Here is a 15033-nt window from a genome sequence, read left to right as displayed (position 1 = left end):
GCGAGAATGAGGGCAGCAGGTGTCTGAGGCTTCCCATACATGGTTCCCTACATTATCGCTGTCGGTTTGAAGACATTTTTAAACCCTACATAGAGAAGTTATATACCATGTGTGTCATGATGAGGGAGGGCTTTCTTGAGGAAGAGGGCTTCTTCTGTCATTAAAATAAAGAAGATTGACAAGTTGGTAAGAGGAACAAGAATAGTCTACATACTAGGTAAATGTATAAAATAAATTTACAAGTCTACACTTATAGAAATACAGGGTAGAAAATTACAGCCTATGTTCTCCAATGGCTGAAAGGTATCAGTTTTAAACAATGTTCAAGTGTCTGAGAGATATTATTGATAGACGTATATCATGTCTTCCTACATTGGTACAGAGGGATTGCTGTTTGTATGGCAGATTTTTGTTTTTATGATAGAGATACTGAGGCAAAGATTCTTGCATTATAAGGTAGAAATAATAAAGGTGAGGATCGACATCAGCAGATGTTCTAAGATCATATGTACATAAACATATTTTTCTGCCAATGTTTTTCCATATCTTAATTTACAAACTTTGAAGATAAAAAGATCCTGTTGAATTTGTTCTATGATCTTGTTAGTATTGTTTTATAAAATATTAATTTTGTACATTGAGCATTTGTAACTGTGCCAAAAGGAGAGTTTTATTGACATAACCAATGCTGAACATTTTTATAACAAAATGATCTGGTATTTCTAGTCCTTTCAATGAATTGATAATCCTTCAAAGGCCCCTTCAGGAAAAGGGTAACTTGTGCTCCCAAATCGACTCTGAAAATATAAATTTCTGAAAAAATTCTGAAAGAATAAATACAGTAAATTCTCAGATATAAAGCCATCTCAAAATTAAGGCCCCTTGAAAGAAAATTCTTTGTCTTCAGCATATTTAAATCCTGTAAAGTATCTAATTATATTATATGAATACCTGGAAAAAAAAATCCAGAACTCCAGTCTGGTTACCAGGAGAATAAGCAGTTTCCATGGTAACTCCCTCTTGTACACACTCTGCTTGCTCGCGTAGAAAAAGCACGTCATTGATGTAGTGGTGCACCTTCTCGTTGGTCATGTTGACACAAAGCTATTGCGGGGGAGAAAGAGAACAATTCACAAGGATAATTACGGCCATGCACATCCACTCGTTCCATGACCATTTAGATCGGTGACATATTGACTCAAGAACGTTCCACACCAATTAGTCTATTGAGATAAAGCATTACAGGATTGTTTGAGAAGTCAAAGAGAAAAGTTTCACCTGGTATTGTTGACTTCATTGGGTCTGATTATTCAATTTAAAGTGAGTATGTTAAAAACTACAAGTATAATTACAACATTAACTCACAAAGTTAGGGTTTAAAATACAGTTGAGTATCTCAAAACATTTCCAAAAGGAAATTATATCTGGGCTCTAGTCAACAACTGAGGATAAAAGGTGGGTTTACCAGGAAGGCCCAGAGACAGAAGAAACATGTCCGGCCTCCTCACTTGTGTTACGTATCCATGATGGGCAACAGAACGTGCGTTTCGTTCAGAAAGAATAACTGCTCTAAGACTCTGTTGTAGAAATTATTTTATCAGAACTATTATTCCTCCAACTGTCAATTTTTCTCTTCCCCCCAGGAAGCAAATATGTTATTTCTTAATCTTAAAAATTATCTTAAAATACTAAAAATCAATAAAATACCCCAAGTCTAACAAAAACGAAGTCTTACACTTCCTCTCTAGGCTATCCTTTCACTTTTCTGTTTTCTTTTCTAGCAAGAAAACCTCAAAGGAGTTGTCTTTCCTTATTATCTCTAATTATTCTCCTCTCCACTGTTGAAGCCACTCCAAAAAAACCGTTGCCCACCCCCCAATGTTTCACCAGAATCACATTGGTGGGAGTCACCAATGACATGTGCATCCCAAATCCAGTGTTCAACTCTTGGTGTTCATTTTCCTTGACCTCCCAGCACTACCTCATGGTAATTCCTCTGCTTTCCTGGAAAGCTGCCTCCACTGTCTTCCAGGACACCATGCACTCATGGCCTTCTGCCTCTCGAGCCTCTCTGTCTACACCCACGTCCTTCATGAGCTCACTCGGTCTCACAGGCCATGCACGCGTGAGCCACTATATTACACCAGGCAAAATCCAGAAATTGCTTAGAAATATTTAGAATTCAGTAACTCACTGAAACTAATTAAAGATGAACAATTTATATAAGTCAAAATAACTGATAAAAAGCTTTTAAAAGAAAATCACATCTCATCTGCAAAGGAAACAATATCTAGGATTATATGTAATACGAATGTGCTATAGTTATATAATGAAAATGCCAAAGATCTTGTAAATCACAGACTGAAATAGTCACTGGAGGAAAGAAAGACCACCTTAGGGTTCTCTTTTGCACATATCCAAATTCTTCTCCAAGTGTGGTGTCATCGTAACATCTGCTAAGTGGGAGCTCTTCGTAGACAATCCTGTCCCTCTACTGGGAGCTCATGGTTTCTCTCTCAGACATATAAGAGAACCCCTTGGGTTCCAGCTTCCAATCAGCAGGCCAAGCCACTGCCTTAATTCTGCATATGGATATCTGCACCTGCACATGAGGGCGTGGCTACTCGTGGTCTAGAATAACGTGTGCATAGAAAGAGTCATTTTCTCACAGATCCAGCTATTTGGGAGGATGGGAGTTGATGGGATTCTACAGACATGAAGTCTCAGAGGAAAAGGTTTCAGGGAAGAAACAAACCTATCAGCGCAGGGCATAGGTCGGAACACTGAGAGAGTTTGTCCCGAGACCGAAGGTGTAATTTCAGGTTCCATTCTTTACTTCTTACCAGGACCAGAATTTTGTGCGCAGACACAGCTCAAATGTCTTCAGAAACAGGTGACATAGTGACAGGACTGTGGGCATGGGGCTACCTTGACCAAAGCATGATTGGACAGCAGAAAAGGTAGGGGCTCAGATGACCTAATGCAGTCAAGTTATTCCAACAATGAATGTACACTGATATTTTGTTACTAATATAACAGGTGGAAAATAATCAATACAGAAGGATACCAAATAACACGTTTAAAGAATAACTATATTAAAAATAAGATCTGAATACCCTATCTGGATACTCAAAGAATAACAGAAGTAGTTCTTATTAGCTCCACGTCAGAAAATGATGGTCCAGGGCTATTGCCTTGTCTCCAAAAGCTGTTTTTGCATCTCTGACTTCACAGTAAAGAAAAAAAAAAATCACTTTTGTAAATCTGGTGATAAAATGAATGTCTGTAGACTGAAAAAGCTTTCCTACTGCATTCTATTGCAAAATAAGATCTAAGTTAAAACTAAAATAAGAACCCTGCCACATTGCTGCTGTCTTGGAAATTACTTTAAAACCTAAAGAACTGGAGACAATTCATTTAAACTTAGAATTGCTCTTTGCCTCATCTTCTTCCTCCTGCTACTCCGTCCAGGGTCTCTGGGATTTCTTGAATTTTCTTCCTTCTATCTGATTCGGCCAGTAGCTGCTAGAACTTCTCCTCTCTACCCCTTGACAACTAGAGTTCATGAGATACAGGCAAAATTGGACGTTCTTTATGTTTAACCTAAAACTTTCTTAGACAAACCCTCACTTTCACTCATCAATTCTCTGAATATAAAAATATTGCAACCCCAGTCACTCCAGGTGACAACATGCACGTAAGACATTTAGCTCAACATGCTTGGTTGTTATGGCAAAAACAACCTGAATGTGGACACGGACCAATAAAGTCTGCACATCATAGCTGGCAAGGAAAGAGACGGAACTCATTCTTTAAATATCCCATGAAAAATACTTCCTTCCTTGTACCTGATACAGCCTAGCTTCACCCCCATCCACTTGCTTTGTTCCGTCAAAACTAAGTGAGACCAGCTGACCAAGATCTGTGCTTAACTTATTCTTCAGAGTCTAAATTTCCAGAAGTGATTCTGGAAAGACAAACCCTTTCCATAGAACAGTGTCGCCTCTGTCCACAGTAGCAGCACCCCCAGGAAAGTCATACATTTACTTGTTGCTCTCATTTGATCATAAACAAAAACCAGAAATGTCTGAAAATTGTTGTTGCAGACGAAAAATGGAAATCTTAAAAATTATTTCACTTTGTTTAAAAAATATTTTGAGATGTTCCCCCAATCTAATCAGGTGTTACACTCCTTTAATACCGAAGTAATTTTGTTACGAAAGATGAATCAAGGCTACCAAAGACTGTTAAAATTCAGGGTGAACTATTTACAGTAAATGCACGGAAAATAAATGACTCCCGTTATGGAATGAAACTGCTGGAAAATACTCTAATTACGTGATATACACAGTTGTCATTTTTCAAACTTTTTGATATTAAAAAATACATTAAATCATTTAAGATAAACACATAAATAGATTCTATATCTCAGCAGTCCGAGCTTCTACCAAAGAAGTGGTTTAAAAGTGGTTATGGAGAGTATGCCTAAATGTAGTAATTTTAGGCAATGGATTGCTCAGGAGACAAAGGTGGAAGCCATGAAAAATAAGGAGATGTCTGATGCTGTGTGACGCCTGATGCGTCACTGTCGGTCACTACGTTACTGTGCGATGAAGCATTCCAAAATGGGAACAGCCCTGGCCGATTCTCTATTGTACAAGAAATACCAAATTACAGGACATGGATCTCTCCCCTCGGTTGAGATGCCCTAATTGCAGATACTTAGATGTGGATGTCTCGAACACACTGAACAGAATTCTCTTATCTCGCATTCAAAATAGACGGCCGGTCTGTAGTTGCAAAAATTACTTTCCATGACAACCTGACTAAATCCTCATGCCCTGGATGCGTCACAGCTGAGCATCTCCCTGTACACCTGGCTGGTCTGACTGACGCAGGTTTTTTTATACTACGGACATTTCAATTGCTATTGTTTAACTAATATTTTACTGAAAAGTGCCGAGTCTTGGCTTCGCTGAATTGCCACTATTTCAGGCAAAATGGTGGTACCAAGTGGGATTGTGATCGAAGCCACAGTAAAATTAGAAAAAGCTAGAGGGGGCGCCTGGGTGGCTCAGTTGGTTAAGCGTCTGCCGTCAGCTCAGGTCATGATCCCAGGGTCCTGGGTTTGAGACCCACGTCGGGCTCCCTGCTCAGCGGGGAGTCTGCTTGTCCCTCTGCCTCTGCTCCTGATCTCTCTCGCCCTCTTGCTCTCACTCTCTCTCTCTCAAATAAATAAATAAAATCTGAAAGAAAGAAAGAACGAACGAGCTGGAGGGGGTCAGAGTACATCTTTTTCTTCCTTTTTTTCCTTCCCTAGGAAGGCCTAAAGTAATCTGCCAAACTTCGGCTACCAGAAAAAGGATCTGGCCTGTGTTTTTGGATACAACAACTCGATTTCTGACTCTCCTGGTCAAGATGACTCCATAAAACATCAGCTTCTCTACCGAGCCTCGACATTTTTAAGCTGCAGGATCCAATGGCATTTTGTGGCATGGGGTGATCAGAACAATACATCCGAACCTTGTTTTGTACATCATGTTCTTTGCATTTGGAGGGGGAAAAAAAGAAGTCATTTATTAAAATCCCATAGGGAAAATTCCAGCTTGATGTGTAAAACTGAGTAGGCTGGGGAGTGGTTTTTCACTCGCAGGCTTTATGACACGGGTGCTCTCTGAAACTGAAATGTTTTGGTGTTTCTAGCAGAGAAGACCAACGCTGAGTGGTAAAGGTAATCACAGGGAGCATATACAGTTCAAACTGGAACGGTTTTCAAACTCATTTTGAAGTAACGTGTACATCACAATGTTCTACCAAACCAGTTTGCCTTTCCCGATTCTATATTGTTTACAGCACCCACTGTTTGAACCAAAGTTAAAATCTAAAAAGAGCACTGTAGCAGGAACTTCAAAATTGCCAGTAAATGTGGCTAAGGGAGCTAATATGAATACACAGCATATGTCAGACACCGAGCTGAAAATGGAAAAAAAAATGGATCCCACCAATAAAATGGTGGCCACACTCATGGCCAGAACCTGCTTATTCCTGATTCGGCTTCACTGGACTGCTGTGTTGTGGGTGCATATGTGGGTGTGTATTAAACACAACAAGAGAAAGATACGGGGAAAGATGTTTCTAGGCAAATTAGTTTACATTTCTAGAAGCATCAACCTGCACTGATGACTGAGAAGATGATTGACTTCAGTACTTTGACATCATCCATCAGAATCATAATTGGGTTCCACTAAATTTCTGGGTATTCCTCGGAGTATCCTGAATGTGAGTGAAGGTGAGTATTCACAGATGAAAACGAGCAATTATTAAGTACTGCTTAATTAGCACGCACCCTTCTCTGATTAAAATACATGCTTTGTACATTAAGTGCCGTTGCTAACTGGTTTAATAATAAAAATTATGCACCCCTTGGAAACACTCTTTAGTAACAGAATATTATTGCTTATCCAGATGGCCTATCATTTGTATTAATGACAAACTTAATTTCTTGAGTAAATTTTCACCAACTGTTCTCCCTTTATTTTTATTACTCAGTGAAATATCTCTGAAGCAAAAATACAATAGAGCCTGACATTTACATCACAGAATTAAAGGAGGAGGTTAATTAAAGCCGACTCCAGCTGAAGGCAGAGCCCCAGGCGTGAGACAGCGATTCGCATTCTTCCTGCGCACGGCGAATGCCTCGGAGCTTTTACAGAATGCTGATGTCTCGGCCTGACCCCAAGCCAATCAAGCGAGAGTGAGGCCCAGACACTGACATATTTAAAAGCTTTCCAGGTGATATTAATATGTAGACATGGTGAATACACTGAAACAGATGATAGTACAGAGCATACACAATCCATTTACTGATTTGTTTCTCAATTAATACAGATATGTGTCTATAATACACTAATGAAATATTGTTAGATGGTGCAGGAATGATGTCAGATCTCAGTCTGTATTTTCCACACGTGTGTAGCGGAATACTAATTGAGATGTCAATTGATATTGTCTAAAAAACAAACAAACAAAACCACTAAATCAGAACTCCACTGGAGAACACTGAGCTCAGCTAAGCTGAGCTAATGGGCTTCTCTGCAGGACTTCTCAGGGCCTTTCCTGTGCTGAGTATACTGTGAATCTCTACCTTACTTTTTCAAAGCACGCCTCGGGGCTTGCCAGATTGCTCTATGTTCTTTCCCCAACAAATCAATCATTCCCAATTTTGACACATTATCTATAAAACAGCAGGTGCAGGGGCTGGTGAGGGAATGGCACCTCTCTGATTTGTTTCAGCTTTGAAAGCCTATAATTCATTTTGCCTTCTTTGAATGTCCTATTACGGTAGAGGCCTTTCTTCTCTCTGTCCTTGTTTAGGGAGGTCTGTTTACTTTCTCTTAGCACCATCTGTCTCAACCTGATAGACCACAGGGCCTCTGCCAACACTCTGATGTCATGTACAACTAGAGGCTTAGGGCACCATGTAGGCGCTGCACGCTGGGCCTCTTCTGCCCGGGAGCCTTGGTCAGCAGGTAGCCCACCCACGCCAAGCCCCTGCCGCTGCTTCGAGGTCTTCCCTGGATTTGCTTGGGTTTCACCCTTTCCAGTCTCCCTGCCCCTCCACTCCTCTTTGGTGGATTACCTTTCTACACAAAGCAAACGTCCTTGCAAACGTCCTCTGGTTTCCCTTTGAACTTTCACAATTAAACTCTGCAGAAGAGGTTCTAAGCAAATGTAGATGGAAGTTACTTCACAGGCGTAAAAACACTGTCTCTAGTCAGGGGCGCCTGGGAGGCTCCATCGTCTAAGCAGCCAACTTTTGGTTTCAGGTCATGATCTCAGGTTTGTGGGTTCGATCCCCGCCTCAGGCTCCGTGCTCTGGATGCAGTGAAGTCTGTTTCAGATTCTTTCTCTCCCTCTGCCTCCCCCTCCCCGCCCTGCTCACACTCTCAGTAAATAAATAAATCTTTAAAAAAGAACATTGTTTTTATTCAGGCAAAAACCACTTTCTCAACATTTCTCTTACTGATTCTCTGACTTGGAGCAACACAGGCTCATAAAATAAATTCAACATTCTAATGGGCCTAATTCATACCTATATTCTCCTTTAATGGGAGTAATCACTGTTCTGGGATATGAGGGATTAACTGAAGGGATCGGCCAACAATAAACCCATTGGCCAAACCGACTGTCATATTCTATATAATCATCTACTAACATCAGAATTGGAAACTACAAACGAAAAGAAAAAAAGTGTTTTGAGATATTTTGTATGATACCTTGTCCATAAAATATATCCTTCCATTTACACAGAAGCCATGCCCAGTTGCTGGAAACATAACTTCTGGTCAAAATTCTCATCTTTTAAAGCTTCGGGCACTATACTTTCCAACAAAAAATAAGTGTGTGTGTGTGTGTGTGTGTGTGTGCGTTTAGCAACAAATCTCAGCTTAATCAATATGCCTTCTCATATTCACTTGTTAATGCAGGCCTAAAAACAATAATATGTAATTTCTATTGAAATATCGGTTCTTTTTAAAATAGTTGTCATTACCCAGGATTAAGTGCAAAGCTAAGAGGCACTGAATAAATAACTAGCTCTCAGGACAGTGGTCACAAGGTGGCAAGGACAGGGACACAGCAAGCCCTCGGAGGGCTGGCCTTGGGGCCACGGATCCACGTTCCCTGCTGGGCCAGCAAAGCCTTCCCCAGAGGGTTGCTGTGGGAGTCCGAGATCATCCAGGAAAAGCATCCGAGTCACAGCAGGGCTTCGAGAACTTGTAGCCATTAATGATTATTAGCAGAAAACTACATGAATCTATATTCCTGGTTAGCACATTTGGGCTTTAGATCTGAACACTGACTATTGTAAACGTGGGCTTTTCCTTGGCTAGTCATCACTACAAGAACTCGAAGCGCTCTTGTCTAACGTGATCTGATGTACATTTTCAAATCCATTTCATTCCTCTTTCAATGTCCTGTAACATCTCCTTTTCGTCATTCTGGTGGTATTCTGCAATAAAATAGATACCCCTGCATTCTCTAATGTATTTATACATCGTAAGAGGATTTGGTGAAAAACTCCACGATGGGGAAAAGAAAGAATGTCAAAATTTACTAAGATTTTATTTCTACATTTAATAGAATAAATGCTGTTGTGTCCTTAGAGAAATACAAACAAATATCCTCATGGGCAGGCAGCAGGCAGCATTCGAAGATGGAGAGTAACAACCCACATTTACGTCTGGCTTCAGAGCACCTGCGGAACTTGGGGGGAGGGCACACAGCTTCGGTCCCGAATTCAGAGCCTCGTGCTGTGTCCTTCTGTGACTTACTTAAATTATCCGAGCCTTGCTTTCCATAACACCAAATGGTAATATTTTTTAAGTTACAGAGTTTGGAGGGGAAAATGTTATTAAATGTACAGTTCAAATTGCTTTTCCCTGCCTCATTTTTTGGTTTCTTCAAAATTAGCTTTTTAAAAACTGTCACCTGAAGACTTCTTCTTTTTTTTTTTTTAGTTTTATCTTATATGTATGTATGTATGTATGTATGTATCTTTCAGTAGGCTCTACACCCAACGTGAGGCTTGTACTCATGACCTTGAGATCGAGTTGCATGCTCTACTGACCGAGCCCACCAGGCACCCTGCCCTCCTGCAAGAAGACTTCTAGCCATACTGCTTTTTAAAAAATAGAACCCAATATTAGTGCAACAAAGTACATTAAAATAGCCTCTCATTATTTAATGTCTGTTTCCCTAGAGGACCTCAGTAGCACTAGACTAGTATTCTGCTATGTGAAGAAACTAAATTTTCTCATTCAGATTTTTCTTAAACTGAGTTGAATATTTAATATATGTACAATCTTGGACTCTAAATGTGACGTGACTTAACAATAAAATATTTTTTTGTTTTCGTAGATCAATTGATTGAGTGCTAAGTGGATTAATATTGAAACCTACTTTTTTTTTTTAAGTAGGCTCCATGCCTGGTGTGGAGCCCAACATGGGGCATGAACTCATGACCCTGAGGTCAACAGTCAGATGCTTAACCCACTGAGCCACCCAGGTACCCCAGATCAATACTGAAACCTAACAGTTGTCAGGACATTAATTATGGTGAAAATTGCACGGGTCCTGCCGTCCTTGGAGCTAAAATGGCAACGTTTTCATGTCCGATTAGAACTGGTCCTTCTCCCATTTGCATTGTACAGACCACACCACATGCCTGCACACTTCTTGGTGCCTGCAACAGGGCCTGGAGCTTCGTACACGTGCAAATAATGTCTGTGGAATGAACGAACCGTAGACTGCCTTGATACAAATAAGCCAGAAACAGGTCCTTCTGGGTACTGTAATGACGGTCTCTGTCACAGAGCAGAGACTGTAGCCCTCACAGCTCTCCCATCTGTAAAATGGGATACCCCACGGGAAGGGTGATGATTTATCCTTGTATCATTTCCAGGACAGTGATTTCACAACTAAGGAGTTTACGGTATTTTTTTTTCGTGAGTTTGTCCAAAATATATAATCTCATTTCATAAAATTATAGAAGTCAAGTTATCTGGCTTTTTTAGTGTTTGAACACTTAGCTCAGGCCTGAATGAATTAATGTTCATCTGGACTTTCCAGTAAACCTCAGTTTTTAGAAGAGAGTTTGTAAGCAGGCAAACATTTCAAATCCTTGACAACTCTTCCGGAATCAGCTAAGTTGAAGCCTGGCGATGGTCATGTATCACAATTTTATCTTCTGCAACAGAAGCTTTAAGCTTGAACAAATGTATTCTCTCTTCAAATTCTCCTATATTCTTACAGTAGGTTGTTGATACGCAATGTTACTAGATTCCACAGCTCCAAGTGTTTCATTATACATAGCTGCATTTTATGTGTATAGTGGGAAATGTAGGAAAATTATTGAATGTTAAATCATCACTTTCCATGACTTTGTTCTTTGTGCCTTTGGTAAAGATCTGTAGTATGTAGAGCTTTGCAATCCCATTTGTTAGGCGTGGAAACAGTCTAGCATTTATTAAAATAAAATTTATGTAATCTCAAAATATTCTCATTTACTTAGAATTGTATATTAAGGACAGTTTTAGCATATTCCACAGTGAACAACGTAATGAACCCCCATCTGCCATCAATAAACCTAAAGAATTATCAACTCATGGCCAATTCTGCTTTATCCATTTTCCTACTACCCTCAAAACTAGACTCATTTGAAGTAATTCTCAGACACTGTGTCATTTAATTGGCAAGAGCTTTAGTTCTCTAATTCTCTAAGATCTGAAGACTTAGAAAACACATCCACAGTACCTTTAACACACATAATTTCTACCAACAATAATTTCTTCACTTCATCAGATATCCAGATTTTACATTATGTTAGTTAACTCATAAATTTTATACTTAAGCAATTAAGGATCTACACAATGTCGATGTGTTTAACTGACTTCTCTATTTCTTAGATCTCTTTGAATCTATAGGCTAGCTGCCTTCTTCTATATTTTTACCCTTGCACTTGAAGAGATCAGGCCATTTGTCCTGTATGGTTTCCCGTGCCTGGAGTTTGCAGAGAGCATCCTCATTGTTCACTGCATCATGTTCCTCTGTCCTCAGTCCTTGTTATCTAGTAGTTAGCTCAGGAAACTTCATTATATTCAGGTCTCCTCTCTTCCTTCCCTCCCTCCCCACCCTGCTCTCTTTCTTGACAAGAACAATTGAGAGGCATCTTGCGTGTGTCTGTTTTTGCAATGTTAGCCGTCACCGATACCCCTGCCTTGATTCCGTCTGTACTTATCGGGAGCAGCAGATTGGAGCTCCTCTAACTCTGCCATTCATTCTTCAGTTATTTGTAGCAGGACCGCCCCAGGTGACCTGTGTCATGGCTTAGGGAGGACGGGCATCTCTAGACACCAAGACCTTTTGTCTAAAGTACGTGACTTTCAGGAGCCCTCTACACTGGCCCCACTGAGGCTAGCTGCTTCATTCTGACCACGTCAGTCTGGCTTCACTCCCATCATGCTCCAGACATGCTAGTTTTAAACTCCATAGGAGTTACTGGTTTGCACGCTCGTGCTGCATCCAGCTTCTCTCTCAAGTTCTCTCATTGTTTGCCGTGACGTCTCACTCTTCTTGCTTTTCCAAATACATCATCACATCTGGAAGTGGAAATATTGTTACTTCTCTATCCTACTTTCTAATGCCTCCTATTGCTCTCTCCTTTCTGGCATCATTGACGCTGTGATGTGTAAGGGATACCCCAGACTTGTTCACTATCTTTCTGTTTCTTGAACATTACAAACTTGGGATTCACTGCCTGCCTGACGCTGGGGGCTCAGCTGGAGAGGCTTCTCCCTCGATGCGTTAGGAGGTATTTTTACAGAGCTAGAGATAAGCGTTATATGATGAAGGAAATAGGGTTCATAAAATGCGGGTATTACATAACACAGAGAGAGCTGGCAATAATGTAACTATTTAAATAATGAGGGTGGTAGATTCAGAGCCTCCCAAATCACACTTTGGGCCTCCGACTACTCAGGATGACCCCCCTTCCAATGAACCGTCCGACTACTGCTGAGATACATATGAACATACATATATCTAACTAGATAGTCATATGTTTTACTCTAACTATGATTTTTATTAGAATATGTAAAGTAGCCCTAAATAGAAATGAATCATTAAAACAGGATTAGCATTTCCTATTAGCTGAAATAAATTCTCATCTAAAGAACCGCAAAGGCCCATCTAATCTTTTAGAGCTGCTTGGGGACACTGAGGTCGGAGATGCTGAGGTTTTGAAGTGCGTCTCAGTATCTCCTCAAACTGTCCCTGTTCTAAACGTTTGTCAGGCTTCGTATGGAGGAACAGCTGGGATATATATGTTTGTTCCTGAGCAAGGAAACCACTAGGAGATCCACTATGAAGATGTTTTCTTATGAATTCATTCTTGAGATTTCAATGGAAACTGTATTTTTTCAGCTTCTATTATATACGAAATGCTGTACCAGACACAATTCAACCCTGCAGGAGTTGACATTCTAGCAAACAGCTGATAGATGGGTCAAAAAGCTCAAAACAGAATAAAATAAATACTTATGAAGGCACTAATACTCTTCTGGGTTTGATTCAGAACACAGTGTTGATTTGTTAAACATTTTGTTGAAAGTTTGCAATGGAATACAAAATAAACAAGTTCACATTCTATTAGCAGCTCAAAATCTAGAATGCGACATTCAAACCAAAGCCTTTGTGATAAGTTCACATGCAAACTTAGAAATTTGCTGGGTCGCCTGGGTGGCGCAGTTGTTAAACGTCTGCCTTCAGCTCAGGGCGTGATCCCGGCGTTCTGGGATCGAGCCCCACATCAGGCTCCTCCGCTGGGAGCCTGCTTCTTCCTCTCCCACTCCCCCTGCTGTGTTCCCTCTCTCGCTGGCTGTCTCTCTGTCAAATAAATAAATAAAATCTTAAAAAAAAAAAAAAGAAATTTGCTAGATCCACTGTAAGCTGAGATTTGGATTCATCACAAAGAAAATAATTTTATTCTTCTAAATGGCTCCTACAACCAAACAAACCTAAGAAAAAGGGACAGGTTTTTTAAAAAAAATTTTTTTCCTAACTTAAACCTAAGAATTGATCTTGAGATTCTACCCAGAAGCGTCTAAAACTATCATTTGGTATTTAATAGAGACTCCTTCTTTAGATTGAAAACATGCCATTCCTTGTTCTGTGAAAAATCTCCTGTGAATATATTCTAAAATACATAATTAAAATACTTAGCAGAAAGAAAGAAGGAGGGCTATAGGTAACTGTAGTAAAAGAAGTGAGTTTTAATCAGAAAACAACACACAGGTGTGTCCGTACCAGTCATCAGCACAGGCTGGACGGGCCGGGGTGTGGGGGGTGGAGCCGGTGCTGGGAGCCCTGCATTGCAGCGGCTGTGACAGGACCACCCACACCTGTGGTTTCTGCCTGTCACTTACCAGGAGATGGAGAAACCAGGGAGTCTCACTGGGGACAGGAGAGCCTGTATGTTTTTAAGGCAATAACATCAGGACTCAATACTGATGGCCAGACGACCTTCAAGGACTTGTGTCGAGAGCCGCATCTCGGTCAAAGCCCGGAGACCCAGCTCTGTCGCGCCATTTTACCGATCAGTCTTCTAACTACCCCCTGCCTCTGTACGCCACTAGCTTTCTTACAGTAGGTGATGAATAAATCAAACCACAGTCCTCCTTTTGCCACTCACCCACGGATACAGAAATCTGAAAGGGGGAGAAATCTGTGGTCTTCCTTGTCTGATTTCATACCAGACTTTTAAAAGTTTGGTAAAGAACATGATTCATGATGACTCATCCTGGATTAGGTGAGTCAACATGATTTAGGATCTACTCACAAGATGCTGCACCACTTTATAAGAAAAAAAAAAAAAAGCTGAATTTTAAAAGGTTTTCGAGTTGTCCTGACTTACAACAGCGGTGGTGGCTCTCGCGGTTTCCTACCCGTGGACGGCAGCTAGAAATTGACACCGGAACCCTTAGAACAGTCATCTTGTTAAGTCCCACAGCTCTGCAAGCCTCTTGCTGTCCTGACTTTACAGCCCAGGAAACCTCATTACTGATGTTTGCTCCCGACCAAGACAGCTCTGCTCGTAGAAGTCACAGAACAGGGTTTCAAACTCCCATCTGGTGTCATTCACCACCACGCTATCTCCCTTAAAAGAGCAAAGCCAACAAGTGATGTCATTATTAACAGCGTCCCCTAACCACGATGGTTGTGACTCTTCCCGTGCTGTAACACAGCCTGGTTTTCTCTCTCCGCCCCGTTTCTCTGCACAGGCTCGCCTCCCCTTCTCTGCCGGCTGGGGCAAGTTCTATTTCTACTCTCTCTTCTCTAACACTTAATTTTTAGATATACTTACTTCGATTAAATGATTCATACATTACTATGGAGATCCTTAAAAAAAGAACTAGTGTTTTTCAGAGTGCCCTAAACTGTAAATGGATTAAAAATCATCAGTGCCTCTTGAATCTA

At 40.6% G+C, this 15033-nt stretch overlaps 1 protein-coding gene across 1 annotated transcript in view; it reads right to left on the bottom strand.

Annotated features, from left to right (window-relative positions):
* MYO16 (myosin XVI) overlaps positions 1 to 15033 on the bottom strand; it is a 434741-nt gene that overhangs the window by 163432 nt on the left and 256276 nt on the right. Inside the window, exon 21 of the mRNA XM_040624514.1 lies at positions 952 to 1104. Within this exon, the coding sequence (XP_040480448.1) occupies positions 952 to 1104 (153 nt within the window). The remainder of the gene's footprint in view (positions 1 to 951; positions 1105 to 15033) is intronic.

This window comes from Ursus maritimus, unplaced genomic scaffold (assembly GCF_017311325.1).
Source record: "Ursus maritimus isolate PB19 unplaced genomic scaffold, ASM1731132v1 scaffold_10, whole genome shotgun sequence".
NCBI lineage: Eukaryota > Metazoa > Chordata > Mammalia > Carnivora > Ursidae > Ursus > Ursus maritimus.
Note: the sequence above shows the minus strand (reverse complement) of the source record. Positions and strands in the feature narration are given on the sequence as shown.